Below are 20,092 nucleotides of genomic sequence, written 5' to 3'. Positions count from 1 at the left end.
TAGCTGGTAAAGCCTTCTGATCCTTTATCGGTCGACCGGAAGTTTTGGAAGCTACATTTTCACAGTGTACTATCGATGAATCTGAGTCTGATATTTGCTTTTGCTACGATTAATTTTATGTGGTCGTTCCACTTTAAATCGCCCAATCCAGGTTCTCGCAGGTATTTAAGGGATATTATGGACTCTAGTGACTGTTCAGTAGCAAGAAATCACAAAATTACGGGTCTTTCAGCTTATATATCCGTAATACGTTACATTTGTTTATCTTGTGGGTCAGCTACCAATCCTTACGCTAACCGTCGATTCTTGGCAGGTTCTAGATTTCTCTACAATCTTCTTAACCCTCTGTATACAACAGCATAATACGCGAACGGTCTTATGATGGTTGTGGCGTGCTATATTTAGTCATTTGCAAACGCTTTAAGTCAAAAAAACGAAGAAGTGTCAGGAAGATCGGGGTTGGGTTATTTTTGGGTGAAGAGACCAGACAGCGAGGTCATCAATCTCATCGGCTTAGGGAATGATGGGGAAGGAAGTCGGCCGTGCCCCGTCAAAGGAACCATCCCGGCATTTGCCTGGAGCAATTTAGGGAAATCACGGAAAACCTAAATCAGGATGGCCGGGCGCGGGACTGAACCGTCGTCCTCCCGAATGCGAGTCCAGTGTGCTAACCACTGGGCCACCTCGCTCGGTCGCCACGAGGGAATTGTCCGGAGTGCCAGATATTGGTAGTGTGACGTACAAGTACAGACAGGAAAATTATTGCAATTTCGGAAAAAATGCTCAGTTTGTTCAAGAGAAAGAGTTTCACCTATTGGGCTAGTCAATGAAGCATTAACGGACCCCTCGCCCTTATGCAGGCAGTTATTCGGCGATAGCATTGATTGATAGATTTGTTAGATGTCTCCTGAGGTATGTCGTGCCAAAATTTGTCGAATGGCCGTGTTAGATCGTCAAAAATTACGAGCTGGTTGGAGAGCCTGCCCGTAAAACTCCAAACGTTCTAATCTGGGAAGAGACGCGTCGACCTTTCTGACCATGGTATGGTTTGCCAAACACGAAGATAAGCGGTAGAAAGTCTCGCAGTGTGCAGGAAGGTGTTATCTTGCTGAAATCTAAGCCCACCAAGGCCAACAAAACAGGGTGTAAAAATCATCAAGATGACACAGCTGTAAAGGTGCCGCAGATGACTGCGGAGGGCTTTTGACACTGTACCACACAAGCGGCTCGTAGTGAAATTGCGTGGCCGGCCAGTGTGGCCGAGCGGTTCTAGGCGCTACACTCTGGAACCGCGCGACCGCTACGGGCGCGGGCTCGAATCCTGCCTCGGGCATGGATGTGTCTGATGTCCTTAGGTTTGTTAGGTATGTCCTTAGGTTAGTTAGGTTTACGTAGTTCTAAGTTCAAGGGGTCCAATGACCTCAGAAGTTGAAGTCCCATAGTGCTCAGAGCCATTTGAAATTGCGTGCTTACGGAATATCGTCTCAGTTGTGTGAATGGATTTTTGATTACCTGTCAGAGAGGTCACAGTTCGTAGTAATTGACGGAAAGTCATCGAGTAAAACAGAAGTGATTTCTCGCGTTCCCCAAGGTAGTGTTATAGGCCCTTTGCTGTTCCTGACCTATGTAAACGATTTGGGAGACAATCTGAGCAGCCGTCTTCGGTTGTTTGCAGATGACGCTGTCGTTTACCGACTAATAAAGTCATCAGAAGATCAAAACAAACTGCAAAACGATTTAGAAAAGATATCTGAATAGTGCGAAAAGCGGCAGTTGACCCTAAATAACGAAGTGTGAGATCATCCACATGAGTGTTAAAAGGAACTCGTTAAACTTCGGTTACACGATCAATCAGTCTAATCTAAAAGCAGTAAATTCAACTAAGTACCTAGGCATTACAATTCCAAACAACTTAAATTGAAAGGAACACATAGAAATTGTTGTGGGGAAGGCTAACCAAAGATTGCGTTTTATTGGCAGGACACTTAGGAAACGTAACAGACCTACTAAGGAGACTGCCTACACTACGCTTGTCCGTCCTCTTTTAGAATACTGCTGCGCGGTATGGGATCCTTACCAGATAGGACCGACGGAGTACATCGAAAAAGTTCAAAGAAGGGCAGCACGTTGTGTATTATCGCGAAATATGGGAGAGATTGTCACAGAAATAATACAGGATTTGGGCTGGACATCATTAAAATAAAGGGGTTTTTCGTTACGATGGAATCTTCTCACGAACTTCCAATCACCAACTATCTCCTCCGAATGCGAAAATATTTTGTTGACACCGACCTACATAGGGAGGAACGAACACCGTGATAAAACAAGGGAAATCAGAGCTAGTACGGAAAGATATAGGTGTTCATTCTTTCCGCGCGCTATACGACATTGGAATAATAGAGAATTGTAACGGTGGTTCGATGAACCTTCTGCCAGGTATTTAAATGTGATTTGTAGAGTATCCATATAGATGTAGATGTAGATGTAGATGTAGATGTAGATGTAGACTATCAAAGTATTCCTGCCATGAAAAGAAATGGCCTTCCAGGCCATCACTTCTGGTTGTCGGTCCGTAACGTGGGCGATAATCAGGTCGGTATCGTACCGCTGTCCACTGCATCTCCAGACACTTCTTCACCGGTCATCGGGGCTCAGTTCGAAGCGAAACTCATAACTGAACGCAATCTACTTCAGACATTCCAGGCCGAAGATGTGTCCGGGGACGCCCCGGATTGCGATGGGATACCTAACCGCCATACGACAACCAGGAGTGATGATCTAGGATGCCATTTCATTTCGTAGCAGGACCGCTTCGCTTGTCACCTGCGGCAACCCTACAGCACGGCACTAAGTCGACGATATATTATGGCCCGGTTTGTTGCCCTTAATGGCAAGTCATCCTGGGCTTATATTTCAGCAAGATAATGCCCGCTCGCACACAGTAAGAGTTTCCACAGCTTGTCGTCATGATTCCGAAAATCCATCGGTCAGTAAGGTCGCCAGTTCTCTCCCAAATTGAGAGCGTAACGGGCAGGGTCCTCGAACCATATCGTGATTTTGACTATCGGACGCGCCAGTTGGATAGAATATGGCACGATATCCCTCATTGCTATCACCAGTAAAAGTGAACAAGAATTACAGGATGTGTTGAATGGAATGAGCAATATAATGAGTACAAATATGGACTGAGAGGCCTGCCGCGGTGACCGAGCGGTTCTAGGCGCTACAGCCTGGAACCGCGCGACCGCTACGGTCGCAGGTTCGAATCCTGCCTCGGGCATGGATGTGTGTGATGTCCTTAGGTTAGTTAGGTTTAACTAGTTCTAAGTTCTAGGGGACCGATGACCTCAGAAAGTGAGTCCCATAGTGCACAGACCCATTTTTTTGGACTGAGAGTGAATCGAAGAAAGATGAAAGTAATGAGAAGGAACAGCAAACAGAACAGCGAGAAACTTAATATCGTAATTGGTAATCAAGAAGTAGATGAAGTTAAGGAATTATGTTACTTAGGCAGCCAAACAACCCATGACAGAGGGAGAAATGAGAACATAAAAATCAGTCTAGCATTGGCAGAAAGGGCAAGAGGAGTCGGCCAGTATCAAACATGGACGTTAATTTGAGGAATAAATTTCTGAGAATGTACGTTTGGTTCAAATGGTTCAGGTGGCTCTGAGCACTATGGGACTTAACATCTGAGGTCATCAGTCCCTTAGAACTTAGAACTACTTAAACCTAACTAACATAAGGACATTACACACAGCCATGCCCGAGGCAGGATTCGAACCTGCGACCGTAGCGGTCGTGTGGTTCCAGACTGAAGCGCCTAGTACCGCACGGCCACAGCGGCCGGCTGTACGTTTGGGGCACAATATTGTATGTCAGTGAAACATGGTCTGTGGGAAATCCGGAACAAAAGATAATGGAAGCATTTGAGATGCAGTGCTACAGAAGAATGTTGAAAATTAAGTGGACTGATAAGGTAAGGAATAATGAGGTTCTTCATAGAATCGGCGAGAAAAGGAATATATGGAACCGCTGGCAAGAAGAAAGGACAGGATGATTGGACACCTGCTAAGACATCAGGGAATAACTTTCATGGTACTAGAGGGAGCAGAAAAGGGTAAAAACTATAGAAGACAGAGATTGGAGTACATCCTACAAATAATTGAGGCCGTAAGTTTCAGTCGCTATTCTAAGACGAAAAGGTTGGCACAGGAGAGGAATTCGTGGCGGGTCACATTAAGTCAGAAGACTCAAAAAAATTCCTCAGGAGAACATTCAATAACCCTATCAATTAACGGCAAACCGAGCAAGTGCTTGCATAAGAGCCACAGGTAGACTAACGCGTTATTGACTTCCTCAATTTGTGGATCTCTGTCCCTTGGACAAATCGTCTATTTTTTTCTGAAATTGTAATCTTTCGTCTGTATATATATGGACATCACATCTACCGATCTTCGCCCCATTCGGTGATTCATTTGTGCCGCGTCGGTTTTTTTTAGTGTGTGTTGTGAACATCCATGCATCTATAACACTCTCTAAGGTAACATCCAAGCTACTTTTACGTCTGAATGTCTCTCTACGTTAAGAATGACAGGTTGTATTGCGTTTTCTTGGAACTTTCAAACTGATCACGTAGCTGGTATGATATTCCGTACGCTTGTATTTTGATCATGAGCAGCCTGTGAAGATCTGTGTCGAACACCTTTCAGCATTCAAGGAATGTACAATCGGTATCTGTTGTCTTCTGGCTCTCCTGTACTAACAGACAGACCTGTGTTTCCGTGGATGTTTGCGGAATCCACGCTGAGTCCTGCAGAAGAGATTTTCGGACTCAAAAAATGTCATAATATAAGAGCGCAAATCTTTTTTTCAAAATTTTGCAATAGATTGAATCCAGTTTATATACGTTTATAGTTGTGTACCTCTGTTCTACAGCCTTTTAGGAAACGAAAATAACATGAACTTCCTTCCTCCAACACTCTACAATAGACTAAAGCTAGAGGAGCAGTAAGTTCTTTCGCGTACTCTGTAGAATCCTGGAAGTAATGTTTTACAAGTTCACAGTGCCCGTCAGTGTACCATGAACTACTTGAATAACGAAGTGAAGTAGCTGGAGAAAGTTTGAAGCGAGGCAAGATGGTTGGTTCAAATGGCTCTGAGCACTATGGGACTTAACATCTATGGTCATCAGTCCCCTAGAACTTAGAACTACTTAAACCTAACTAACCTAAGGACAGCACACAACACCCAGCCATCACGAGGCAGAGAAAATCCCTGACCCCGCCGGGAATCGAACCCGGGAACCCGGGCGTGGGAAGCGAGAACGCTACCGCACGACCACGAGATGCGGGCAGAAGCGAGGCAAGAAATTGTAATGAAAGACAAAGGGCAATTACTGACAGACGGAAAAGAGACAGCGCATTAATGGAATACAAAGAGAATGGTTGTGGCCGAAGTGAAGATTAGGAGAAGGCGTTTGTTTTGCCGAAGCCTTAGTTGGAGGCGAAAGCGGACATCGTACCACGTAATTAGCACATCTGAATAACAACAAAACTGTGGAAATGCTTTATTTATATGATTAATTTTCTTCTAGGTTACCCATGAAGTAAAATGATGATTTAACAATTACAGAATATAATAGAAAACTAAAAAATTCAGAGGAAACAATAGATTATAAAACTGCTAAGTTATATTTCATAAACATAACTTTACGGGTTTACATCCTTTAAGCCGATTTACTTGAGTGATCTATATTTAATCCACTCCACAAAAAAGTTGTTCACTTGCCACTGAGCCCGACGGAGGAGGCAGATGTGAGATTGAACTTTGTGTTTACTGATCACCACTACAAACGATCCTTAGACACGGGGATATGTTTTCATCTGTTGTACTCTTTGAATAAGTTATTTTAAAATATTTGGTAACCAACACTGGACATTGCTTTTATCTATTTTGTCATAGTTTCAGAGCCAGGCAGTAGATGCTGCTATATTAACTGTCACGAATATAGCATGCTCTGTTTTCGGGCAGGGGTGTCAAAAACGTTCCGTTTGACTAACAGACTGATACAATCCAACACGTTGACTGAATCTGTCGTTTAAAGGTTTGACTGGAAATCTAACCTTTTCACTGTGAGTTTAAGAAAGTAGTATTTCCCTAAACTTTCCCACAGTGATCACATCCGAGGCAATTTGTTAACAGGGGCATTCTTTTCAGGTCGGCCAAGACGTCCCGGGCCAATGTCTGCTGACTGCCTGATCTATACTGCTAGTGGTTTTTGGTTCTGAAGTTTAGATTTTGAACCTCGCTGGGTAAAACTTCCAATTCAAAACTAACGAGGCGGAGCCAGTGTCGAATGTGCAGTTTCAGTCGAGTGTTCCATCATTTTGGAGCAGAAGGCAAATATCCGCTGTATTACCTTCTATCGTGAACTCGTGGTGAACTCTTAGTGGTTACGAAGTATGGATACAGTTGATTCCTTTTTGGTGAACATTACAGTCTCGATAAATAGTAAAAAAGTCATCGTTTCCACCGGGACATTTGCTTAAAATAAGTTCATTGTTTATCTCTAATGGCCATTTTCAAGCTTTAGCTTAATAGAATGGATGTCGAAAACATGTGTTTCTCGGTGGAACTGAATGTTACGTTTTATCGAAAAGATACTAAGGCTGAAAATACGTCGGTTTTCACGGCCGTGACATCTTACAAAAATAAAAAGTGAAATGCTAAAATGTTGAAATAACCAACGTTTCGTTTTTTTAAGTAAGATGTCACGGAAACACTCCCAAAACTATTTGAAACAGATGGTGAGATTACTTACAAACGTATGGAGACACACCCGACTAGCTATTTTTGATAGTTATTATTGTTATTCACGAAGTCTTGACCTCATTTGATGGATTTATTACAGCTGAACTGTTTCGAATGTAGTGAGTCATCAACAGAACTAAAAGATCCAAAACAAAAGACAAAAATTTAAAATTACTATTACACACAAACAGTTATAAAAATATTAGAAAGTGCACGATAGCAGCTGTGACAACTATAATCCACTAGAACACAGCATCTCTGATTGTATCCACACTCTTTGGGAGGTAATAAAGTCGCAAGCAAACAACGTGAATGATGGTTTTGCGTATGGACCAAACAAACCCACAATTATACGACGAGACTTTTCAGGGTGAACAAGGATTGCCATTGTGCAGTACTAAAGAGATATCAGCCCAAAAGAACTCCGCTGATGCAACCATGCGATGTCCAGCTTTGTCGTCAGCTGAAGAATTCGATCAAAATGCTTCGTAACTGCTCTTATCTTGTCGAGAGAGAAAAATAAATCACGTTACGAGAATACTGCAAAAAATACGCTCCATTGTACATCACCAGTTGTCCTCGCCAATATTTGGCGAAATGATGCGTTATGTTATATATGTACGTCAACATACATAGTACAGAAACTCTCAAGCAACCATACACTTTTTTAAAAAATGCAGCGTTTGTATTGTGTGCAAGATGAGAAAATTACTGCTTCCCATGTTTTTACGACGGATACTACACCAGTATGTGTAAATCATCAACTTCAAAATAATAAAAGTGTCTAGTCTTATGTATGAAGTTCTCGTGTATTTCTTAGAATCCCTTTCTGAAAATTTATTTACAATTCCAAAATATCCTTAGCGTTTTCTTTCATGAAAATATTAATAAATACAATGGATTCAGCAGTATTTAAGTTATTTGTAGTGTAAGTAACGAAAAAATATAAAATAAAATAAAGATTTAAAAAAATGTGTGTGAAATCGTATGGGACTTAACTACCAGGCCATCAGTCCCTAAGCTTACACACTACTTAACCTACAGTATCCTAAGGAGAAACACACACACCCATGCCCGAGGGAGGACTCCAACCTCCGCCGGGACCAGCCGCACAGTCCGTGACTGCGGCGCCTAGACCGCTCGGCTGATACCGCGCGGCTAAAGATTCAACATACAGACTCGAACCCACGACTTTCGGATTACCATTCTTACTCTTTCCGCTGCAGCAGCCTCTGCCTGGATATCAAATTCTTATAAATTACCCATTCTTCCCTTGACTCCCACCAAAAGTGCTATTTTTCCTATAGGCCTGTGGACACAAACTTTTGTCACTTTCATTTCTGGCCAGCTGCTGCTTATACCATAAATTAAGACGAAATTGGCGACGCTGGGTCCATTTGTTATCTGGTGCAATTTCATATTATTTGGCCTCACTATGTACCTGATAAAATTATTCATCTATTTCTTTCTACGAGGAACGTTCTGTAAGTAACACTTTTTTTTAGGAAAGCAGGCTAGTTTTGTTTAGGATTCCAATATACTATATTATTCCTCACTCAATTGGCAACAGATCCACTTTTTCAACATAATCTCCGTTCAACCGGACGGTGTGACGCCACTTAACGGGGAGAGCCTGTTTGCCCGCATGGTACCACTCTACTGGTCGGCGTCAGCGTCAACGTCTTGTTGCACCAATAACCTCCCCATCATCGACGTACTGTTTCCCGTAAAGTGAATCCTACAATGGGTCAAACAGAAGGAAGGGAGATGGAGCGAGAGTCAGATGCATGAGGAAGAACAATCCAGTTAAGTTTAGTTAGGTCCTCTGGAGAGCGCAGACTTGTGTGAGTCCTTAGTTGTCGTGGAGAAGTTCGTTTTCATCCGTCCATCATCTCGAACGAGTGTGTCCGCAAATTGTAACATTGCACGAGTCACAAATATATGTGGCCGGCCGACACGCCAGAGATCGGAGAGATTTGCGCGATCTTGTTAAGAAGATTACTGACATCTCGCCCAACGGCTCACCATGCTGTTGTTCACCGCCAGATCTCCATACAATCTGCAAGCACCTTTGAATATCTGCCATTCTCTGGTTTTCCGCCAAACAACGTCAATGACAGCTCTCTGCTTGGAACGCACCCCCGTTATAGATGTCATTTTGAAGACTACGTCTTGCGTCACCACGTACCAAAACTTCATGAAACTATAGACGTTGAAACGGGAATATGTCGCACAACAGAATCCGCATTTTTTACACCGAAATTAGCAGATAAAAAGGTGATGCATTACTTATTGAACGTCCGTCGTATTTTGATGTCTTATTATACAAGGTGATCAAAAAGTCAGTATATAGTTGAAAACTGAATAAATCATGGAATAATGTAGATAGAGAGGTACAAATTGACACACATGCTTGGAATGACATGGGGTTTTATTAGAACCAAAAAAATACAAAAGTTCAAAAAATATCCGACAGATGGCGCTTCATCTGATCAGAATGGCAATAATTAGCATAACAAAGTAAGACAAAGCAAAAATAATGTTCTTTACAGGAAATGCTCAATATGTCCACCATCATTCCTCATCAATAGCTGTAGTCGAGGAATAATGTTGTGAACAGCACGGAGCATGTCCGGAGTTATGGTGAGGCACTGGCGTCGGATGTTGTCTTTCAGCATCACAAGAGATGTCGGTCGATCACGATACACTTGCGACTTCAGGTAACCCCAAAGCCAATCTGGGGAGCCGGAAGGCCGAGCATGACGAAAGTGGCGGCTGAGCACACGATCATCACCAAACGACGCGCGCAAGAGATCTTTCACGCGTCTAGCAATATGGGGTGGAGCGCCATCCTGCATAAACATCGTACTTTCCAGCAGGTGTTTATCAGCCAGGCTGGGGATGATGCGATTCTGTAACATATCGGCGTACCTCTCACCCGTCACGGTAGCAGTTACAAAACCAGAATCACGCATTTCCTCGAAGAAAAAAGGCCCGATAACGGTAGGTGTGGTAAATCCAACCCATACCGTGACTTTCTCGTCGTGAAATGGAGTTTCCACGACAGTTCTAGGATTTTCGGTAGCCCAAATTCTGCGTTGACAGACCCCCGGAGCGTGAAATTAGCTGCTTCGGTCCACAACACGTTACTCAAGCAATCGTCATCTTCGGCCATCTTTTGAAACGCCCACACCTCAAATGCCCTCCGCTTCACTACATCGCCAGGTAACAGTTCACGATGCCGATGGATTTTGTACGGATAGCATCGGAGGGTACGCCTCAGTGCCAACCAAACAGTAGTGTATGAAATGCCGATGCGACGTGCGACTGCACGAGCGCTTACTTCCCGGTGCATAGACGAACCCGCTACAGTCTCACTTCCTCCTGAACTGTCTCAGCAGCCTTACGCCTTGTGCTCGGTCGGCCACTACGGGGTCTATCGTCTAAACAATCCATGGCTTCGAACTTCGAAGTCAAAATGGCTCTGAGCACTAAGTGACTTAACATCTGTGGTCATCAGTCCCTAGAACTTAGAACTGCTTATACCTAACTAACCTAAGGACATCACACACATCCATGCCCGAGGCAGGATTCGAACCTGCGACCGTAGCGGTCACGCGGTTCCAGACTGAAGCGCCTAGAACCGCACGGCCACACCGGCCGGCAACTACGAAATCATTCTCGCCACAGCTGCATTTGTGAACGGACCTTTACCCGTTCGAATCCCCTTCCTATGGCGATAGGATCGCAACGTTGAACTAGCACATTCCCCATTATGATAATACAGCTTCACTAAAAGCGCCTTTTCAGGTAACGTCAACAAGCTGCGTCTGCTGGCGCATCTGATTCTCTCTCTCATTACCGCTTCTTTTATGCACGATCGTCATGCGCAGTCACTGACGTTTTGCTGTCCAGCGCCATCTGTCGGACATTTTGTGAACTTTGTTGTTTTTTTTTCTGATAAAATCCCATGTCATTCCAAGCACGTGTGTCAATTTTTACCTCTCTATTTACATTATTCCGTGGTTTATTAACTTTTCAAATTTATACTGACTATTTGATCACCCGGTATTTGTGGATGCATTTGTAAATCAGTTCAAGCTTGGAGCTCGCCAATTGGGCTAAGCAAACTTCTAAACTAATGAAACAGCCCGGAGGATATGTTATTTGGATAACGAACGGAAGTAGATGCAGAAAATTTGGCACAGAGGGTAAGTTTGAGGTGAGGAAGAAGGATGAGAGGCGAAAGGAACAATTATGGTCGGAGAGGAGTGGGCGCAGGCGAGGAATAGCAGGCGGAGGAGGAAGAGGAGGAGGAGCGCCGCGGACGAGGTGCAGATGCGCGTCAGTAGCGCGGCTTGTTTACGCGGGCGCGGGCGCGGGCGGGAGCGGCAAGTGCAGCAGGCCCCTCCGCCGCCACCTGTTCGCGGCCGTGGTGGGGGCCGCGCCTCTCCCCCGTGGTGGGGGGCCGGGCGCGCTCAGTGCGAGTAGGACGCTCGCGCGCGCCGGGCGACCCGCAGGCAACAGAGCGCGCGTGGCCGCAGCCGCAGCAGCAGCAGCAGTCGCAGCACGAGCGCCCGCACACCCCGCAAGCTGGCCGGCCTGCAGCACAGCGCCGCCATGGCGCCCTGGGCCGGCGCCGCCCCCGCCGCCTGGGGGTGGCCGGCGCCGCCCCCGCAGCCTCCCGCGCCGCCGCCGCCGCCGCCCGTGTCGGCGGCCGACCAGCCGCTCGACTTCTCGCTCGCCAAGTTCCATCACAACAACAACAACGACTCACCTCCCGCCGCCCACGCCGCCCTCTTGGGCCGCCGGCCGCACGCCGTCACGCCCCCTCGCGCGCTACCCGACGCCGCCTCCGACGCTGCCGAAGACGACGCCACCGGCCGCGACTCGTCGGACAACTCCTCCGACAACTCGGACGTCGCCCCCGCGTCTCCACCTCCAGGTGAGAGACGCTGCCCCCGGCATGCCCGTGTGGATTTGGCCAGCGTGGCCCTCCAGTTGTCACCCATCTATAGTACGTGTGCGAACCAAAGTGTTCGGGAACACCAGTGAAATTTTCCTCCTCCCAATGCTCTTCGTGAATGTTTCGTGTCGACAATAATGCGAATTTGGGTGCTTAACATCTCGTTCTTAACCAATACAAGATGGCAGCCTGCTTAAGTATTTACACTACCTTCATAGATCCTAAAGTGGTCAACGACAATAAGATTCATTCAAATAGCACTGTGCCTTGCAGTGCATGTTCCTTAATTAATTCGGGGGCTGCAGTACTTTATTTGACAGTCGGAAGGCAGAGTTTTGCAAATTTTTCGTTGCGTACGATGCCTTTCTTGCAGTGTCTGGCACTAGAAAGTTTTATCATTGTTTACATGAAGTTCTGTGCCTCGTAAACAAAGTTATGACGTATATCGCAGTTCTTCTCCGTGTCTCCTCTTGAGGGAGGGTGCTCGGTAACTATTCGAGACAAAGAGGGGACATACCTTACAAGTCTCTCAATGGGAATGACAGGCGGTCTTCCCTTCTAAGCATCATTTCGAGAAGTGATGTTCATAGTGGCGCTGACTGCAATCCAGTCATCACTTGTGTAAACAAGTCGAAAATTCTACTCACTCATGGTCACCGCACCGAGAATAAAGTTTGAATGTTCTCCACAACCCACCTGTCAGTAGCATCCACTTCACGGCTGCACGTGTTATTTACGAGTTGTCACACAAAGCCCGATTTATCTACTACTTTGTTCGTGTATCTCGTAAACTGTACACCTTCTAGCATCATCGCCTCTGATACGGTCGATCCACTTTCGTTAAATATCAGAGAAAAGTAGCATGATGTGTTCTGCATACAAGAGAATCCTAAATCTGAGTAAGAAAGAGAACACCGCTACTAGCCTTTCGTATAAGGTCGGTGGGGTAATTTGCTGTGGAAATATAATGCTTACTTATTGGCAATGAGCATTTTGTCCAATAAATATATCAATTACGTTTCAAGTTATTACGTTTTATACTAATGTACGTTTCATCCGGACATCTTGTAGCACAATTCGGCTGACAATAGTAATTCAATACGAACTGAGCTAGAGCACGTCGACAGTGTTCCTTGTAGGTCCTTAGCGTACTTTTTGAAGAAACTTAAACAATCAAGAGAGTCAGATTTGGATTCACTGATGCGCATTGAATTTGTAAGCAGTTTAACATTAAACAAAGCGTGTATGGAATAGCTGCCTCAATCGTAGCCGAAAACAATTGTTATCAGTTATTCACGAAAATGTCAACACGTGCTCGTGATGCTGATGTAGACATTAGAGGAGTTCTTGCAACAGCTTCCGACTCTCTTATGACTGATCTGTCGTAGTAAGACTTCTCATTATGCATGTTATTTTTGCCGGACAAGTAGTTTCGCGGTCACAGCACATATATCATATCATTTATGTTTGTCACGATTCTTTGGCTTGTGTTCTCTAACGAATCGTTCCGTTCCCACATGGGGAAACTTAACAGCAACGCAAAGTTGTCACACTTTACATGCAAAGAATGTTGATCAAGGAAACATATTCCTATGGGCAGGTAAAGTGTTCATACGATGCAAACATCTGTCGTAGAATCTTGTAGACTTCCGGGAGTACAGTGGTCGATATTGTTTGGCGCAGCTTTTCCGTCAGACCCAAAAAGCTAATCACTATTTGCACTGAATCACAATTTAAACCTCCGTCCCGCCCAAACACTTACACACACCTACAAAAACAAATGAATGAATTTGGATAAAACTCAGTCAAAGCGGAAACGCAAAGACTTTCCCTTCACTGGAACATTTTCAGTATAATCATGTTCTTAAGAGAAGTAGTACAATTTTTCTTCACATTTTATTGTCGACAGGAAGCTTGCAAATTCATCTTCGTCATTACACACTTACTCTTCAACCATTTTGTGTAACATTGGTTACACTTCGTTTGACTTTAACCACTTGTTATTGTTCTTATATGGGACCTGCACCTCCGCAGGGTCTAAAAGAGAAAGCATTTGAAATTTTCTTTTAGTCATTGTCTTCACGGTTTAGATACATTTAAATCGTAAAAAGTTACAAATTAAACGTATTTCGCATGTAGCGTACTGTTCAGCAGGAGAGTGCTATAAAACATGTACCTCGTATTTTTGCTGACACGCTAAGTGATCTATCTATGGTATTAATCAAGATGGAAAAAGTGAACTTGGGAAGAAGTAGTTGCATGTCTGTTGTACAATAACCTGTCAGCAACGTGTAATAATATTATAAGCGTAATATTTTCAACAACTGACGTGAATAACGTATTTTGTACGAAATACTTTAGTTTCGACTCAGTTCGCCAACAAGATATCCACAGGTTCCTTTCCTCTAATAAAAATTACGTCTATTTTCTGTAACACGCGAGCTGAGATACGTAATACATTATTAGAAAATATTGATGGCATTTTTGTAAACTGTTCTACAGCAAAGCTAGTAAGTCCATATTGCATACGTATTTATTTGACACTGAAAATTTCTTGAGTCCGGAGAGCCACTTTCTCATTAGTTAAACGGTACTTCAGGTTGTCGCACATCTATTTTTTACCCCAATGCAACTGCTGTTTGCTAAATAAATACACGTTTCTTCGGGCTATTGCCATCCCTGAAAGATATTTAATTTCTCATGTCACATACTGTGTCTTTACGACAGTCATCAATGTAATAATGTATTAAAAATGTTTAGACCACGCAGACGTTTAAAGTGTTCATTGGCTCATAATTTTTTCCTTCTTTGAGAGCTATAAAGTTTGCCATTTACGCAGTAACAATGGAAACGAAGCCCGTGCTCTCTGCACCAAACAGTAGTTTTACCACGTATTTACTGCGACGGCTCTTAATGCGTGGTTAGCATCCCTCCCAATTGTAAGTATATATTTATATACATGACGGAGTGTTTCGTCCTTCTAACTGAGAAAACTAAAGAAACGAGAGACGGCTATATGTAAGCCGAGAATGCATGAGCCTGTTTCCCCTAATACTACAGTTGTGAAATTATTTATGCGAATAAGTTGCAATGTGAGAGTCCGACATACTCCACCACACAGAAATGAATCGATTATGGACGGTGAGAACAACGTTTTGCGTCATCTCGTAAAAATTATTCTTAATATTAAAAAGTTAGAAAAAAAATATTGAAAATTTCTTCATCGGATACTGCACCAGTTCTACGCATTACTTATCAATTGTCACATCACTGAAAAAAAGGCAACACTAATTTACAGAGTAAAATACTTTTATTTATGCATTACGCAATGCAGATGCTTCGTAGCCAAACACCCATTTTATGTGAACAAGTAAAATTTTTAGTAAAATCTTAGTGTGCGCAATAAATCCAATGTGGTCCACACCTATAACTCTGCAAACTGTTGACTAATTTCATTGCCAAAACGGACGCTGTCCAATGGACAAGCAATAGCTGCTATCGTCTAAGCACACATCTCAGGTCGCTGTTGGTAGAAACTACGACCTCTTTATCGCCTTAACCAACTCAACTTGCAAGAATGAGGCGTCAAAAATACAGATATACATAAAGTTAAACGCACTAACCATAGTCCTCAGAGAGGTTTGGTTAGTCGTAAGTTTACTACTCTCATCTACAACATTTTGCGGAATCAGAATACCACAGCATGAATTAAATATTAAACAGCGTTTTTGAAAGCGAGTCAGCCGTGACGTGGTTTACATAGAAAAGCATTTCGTCATTCAGTGATAATCTCTACTGAATATTGGCATGAGTCACAAGCGAATGAGAGCGTCACACATCGAGACGGAATTTGTTGTGAAATGTTACTCGCCATTCTTTATATCTACTCACATTAATCTCTCGGAATCTGCTTACACGTTATGTATTTATTCTGAATTTATGCATAAACATTATCGACAATCTAGTAGAAGCATAACGTATATCAAACAGTCAGTGTTACAAGCCGCTTCCCATAGGTGACATGAGGTACTAGACTGTAGTATTTGCAAGCGAGTTATTTAATTAATATTAAAAATAAAGCGGATGCAGCGAACGTGTAAATGATTTTTGTTTGACAGTGAAGTCCTCACACTCCCAAGAGCCCCAACATCTATCACAAAGTTAGTCGTGTCTGACCGAACAGATAAGTGTTCACCAGCCCATGAGTCGTTTTGCACAGAAAATTTAATACGAAAAATGATATAAAAACATGTTTTATCATATGTACATAAAATCCGTAGATATGTCGGAAGGCGTACGCGCAGAGCGCAATAAATAAAACAGTTGTGCAGCTGCTCCACGGTGGAAAAGGAAGATTATGCTTCCTTTTCTCGCTAGGGGCAGCCTACAAAGCTCCAAAAATATTTCCTCAAACCTCGTTAGACGGCCATTCTGTCTTACCAAGACCAAATTAATATTAATACTGTAGTCTATATTGCAGAACATAATATTCAACTTTTATACTGAAGGATGTGCTGTATTTCTCCGCAGAAACTATTCTTGCTCGACAAGACAGCTGAGTCTACCGTTAAGTTTGCTGTTGCAAGAAGAGATTTATATTATAATTTCCTGTTCTGATAATTTTGCTGACGGTAAACATGTGAATAACATTGTCTGGACAACACAGTTCAGTGAAGAGTTCTCTTTAATTATTGTTAATAGCGCTATCAGACGCCGATCGTGTTATTGGGACGAAGAGGAGGGAGTTCGGTGTACTTGTAACGTGGCTCCCACTGTGCCGTATCTCAGTCGGAACGGCGACGCTTGTGCGTATTACTCGTTTATCAATTTCCGCTCTATCTGGAACGGCTTACGTTTCGCTCGTCGGTTAAAATTAGAGGCAACACGACTTCGCGCGATCGACAGTCCGTTTCGCAATTAGCCGTGGGGAAAGGTGTGCTGTTACGCAAAATGTCGCAGAGCCATATTCCTCTTACACTCAGCTCTTCTTCTATCGGGAAACAAAACAGAGTCGTCCAGTAAACTTGCGGTGGTGTTTCTCGTTGTTGTTACAATGTGTCACCCGGAATGAATTTTCGTAGCTATTTTCGCAATTAATAACCTGAGAGTCGGTCTGCAAACATCGTCGCGCTTTACTACCACGTTTCAAAGTGGAACCACAGATTCGTGGTACAGATTGTTATGTAGGAGCTATCACAGAGAACTGTGCTCAGCCTCCTTCACGCTTAAAAGTGTCATTTGATCCAGAGCACTATTAGAGAGAACTTCCGCCTTACGCAAATCGCTGTCCTTCCCGATACGTGTTCCAGCACTTTAACTGTTATTTTCAGTGGCCGATAGTTCGAAATTGCAACGTGTGTTGGTGAAATAAAACTGAACTAACTGTGTTACGTACAAGACAGAAATTTTCCCAATTTTTTCCGTACGAAACACGGATATTAGGAATGGCTTAAATATCTAAAAGATGGTAATTACTTCGTTCTTTGTTGAGTTGTTTCTGGGACATACTATAGTCGAATATCCACAAAATGGAGTTCATAAGTTTCAAGAACTGTTTCCTGGAGTGTTTTGACACAAAATGCTGGACACTAGTGGTTGTCTACAGAGTAATTCGTCTACTTTTTTGTGGCGAGTGCTGGACTTTCAACACACGGGCACCACAGGTTAGGGACTGTATACAAGTTATCTTCTGTTTCCCGTTGACTGGGGTTACTACCAGATTACTGTTACAATGCCAGAAGGCAAGTGAAAATACCTCTTAACCCTAAGTTACTAAACGCTCGTAAAGTTTAAGACTGCTGTTGGCACCAATTCGAGGTTTTCGCCAAGCTGGTGTTGTCAATACAAGGCGTAAAACAGGTCTTTTTGTTCTTATTATGTACGTGACATACCAAAGGAGACCTTGTATTGTAATTAAGTAGCGCATGAACTTTACTTCCTTTGAATTGAATATGTACTAAAATTTACGATGGTCTAGTATCAATGTAACAATTTCCCGCCTTTAACGTTCTAAATAAATAAATCATTCAAGTAAGTTATCTGTGGAGTCGCTTAAACGACTGCATGTGATCAAGCTGTGTTCTTTCTTGTAATGGCATTTATTGACACTTAAGATCAATGTGCATGTCTAACGAGCTGCTCTATTGAGCTTGCACAATAGCCACTGAAAGTTAATAAACCAATGTTTTACTAAATCTGTGCAGTTAAATACACCAGACGTTGTGAACTAAATTGTCGGGTAATTTTTGAGGCCATAAGTATCACTCTCAAGACTGTCGTACTCCTTACCCTAGACAAGGATGATGAGGGAGACTACGTTTTGACAGCTGTAATACCGCTATAATGATTTTCACGGGAAGTAAATATCCCTTCAGTAACCCAAATTAAAAAGTTGTTACAAGCAACATTGTTTAACGTTGTTTTCTTCTGTAACATCAAAGTTTTTCTTTCAGTCATCTGAAAACGATAACGGTGTCGCCACAATTTCTGACGCTGTGGTCAGTCTGACCACAAGTAACTCTGTTCCCCTTCTTGTACACTCTGCGGTCGAGCCTATTTGATTCGGTAGAATGCGTCTCTAGTGTACCTCAGTAGAATTCTGTAAGTTTGTCAGAAAACCATCTGTGGCTATTTTTACCATTGTACTAATTATAGTGAAGACGCCGTAACCAGAAATAAACAATGTATTAATATCATAAGTTGGCGCTTCGAAGGTTCGAATAAATTTCTTTCATTGATTTACAAATTAATTTTGTAATTTAATATTGATTCATTATACTCTCTTCACCATTCACATCCGCCGAGGGACTGTAATTTTTGTGATTCTTTTTAAGCTTTGTAATTAATTTCGAAATATGTCAGAATTTTACCACATCGCACCCAACCCTCTTCCTCCCTCCCTTCTACTTACCTGCAATATTCAGTCGTTGATATTGTCATTGATATTGTATTTATTTGTTTATGACTTCAATTCAACGGCTAGTCTTCCAGCGGCATATTGTAACACCGTCACTCAATTGTCACCGTTTAACATTTTATAGAAACGGGTCACGCTTGAAATCAGCCGTGGATACGTTCTAATCCGTGACAGGTAGGTGTGGACCGGCATGCACCTTGCGGTCGCTCCCGGAGAGACGTTCTATTTGAAGGAGGAAGCAGCTTATCAGCCGCACCTCGCGTGTCGAGTGGCTTCTCGGAACGATAAAAAAATAAAACGAAAGCTCGGGCAAGGGCGCGCCACGGTTCGTTCCACACCTCCTGCAGGATATTTTCGGGGAGAATGTACGTAGACCTACGTGTTCATCCGCACGTGGCGTGTCGTTTTCAAATTGTCTGCGAGAGATCTTTTCTTAACATAAATCCGTCATTTTAAATTCCACTTATGGAAATTACAATCCCTAGAGCTGTTGTTTGACCTCCGCTCTCACATACAGACAAGACTCACCGGTGTGAATGACAGGTATTTTTCCATGTTTATATTGATGCAATAGTCACATAGGCTGAGACGTAGGTAAAGGTGGTGGAAAACTTAACTTCATCGGTGAGATACTGGGAAAATCAAGGCAGACCACCAAGGTGACTCCTTACAGAGTCCTACTGCTTCCCATCTAGAATACTGCCCGAGCGTACGGCACCGGTATGAAATAGGACTAACAATGAATACTGAACGTATTCAAAGAAGAGCAGCACGCGTGGTTACAGGTTTGTTTGACCAACGGGGTAGCATTATCATACTAAATCTTTCATGTAAATGGCAAGGGAACCTGAGCGACAACATCTCTATCAGTTTCTGCCACTATGAAGCCATACATGGAGCCACTTGCGTAAATAAAGGTTTTTCTGTCTCTCCCAAAACTTCCAGAGTTTTAAAGCTACCCTTACGTAATAAAATGTGGATTTTCATTATTAGCATAGTTTCCCTATAGCTTTAGTAGATGTAGATTTATCAGTAGTGCATCATCTGTAGTCACTGTGCAAAATTGTTTCCATTTATTAGGAGCAGTAGTAAAAACAAATACAACGTATGTAAATAAGAGCTACGATTTTAAGGTTCATTGAGTTAGCGGGCACGCATTTCTGGATTGCGGAAGCGGAATACATATTAAGCCGCAGCAGCCCTAGAACGCATCTGTTGAGCTGGATCTTTACTCGGTGATAGGTGACGTTTTCAAAGGACTGCCGTGTTCGAACGAATCGTAGTTGTGTTAAGAACTTGGAATTTTTATGGACGTTCCCAGTCACTGGCAACGAAAATGACGGTCAACAGCCGTTATTGTAGCCCTTAATATGTTATTCTAGTCCTTAAAATTTTGT

At 43.1% G+C, this 20,092-nt stretch overlaps 1 protein-coding gene across 1 annotated transcript in view; it reads left to right on the top strand.

Moving 5' to 3' along the window:
• Window positions 1-11,433: 11,433 nt before the first annotated feature.
• LOC126416915 (protein nubbin-like) overlaps window positions 11,434-20,092 on the top strand; it is a 616,560-nt gene continuing 607,901 nt past the window's right edge. Inside the window, exon 1 of the mRNA XM_050084798.1 lies at window positions 11,434-11,758. Coding sequence (XP_049940755.1) covers window positions 11,434-11,758 — 325 coding nt within the window. The remainder of the gene's footprint in view (window positions 11,759-20,092) is intronic.

Source organism: Schistocerca serialis, chromosome 8 (genome assembly GCF_023864345.2).
Source record: "Schistocerca serialis cubense isolate TAMUIC-IGC-003099 chromosome 8, iqSchSeri2.2, whole genome shotgun sequence".
Lineage (NCBI taxonomy): Eukaryota > Metazoa > Arthropoda > Insecta > Orthoptera > Acrididae > Schistocerca > Schistocerca serialis.
Note: the sequence above shows the minus strand (reverse complement) of the source record. Positions and strands in the feature narration are given on the sequence as shown.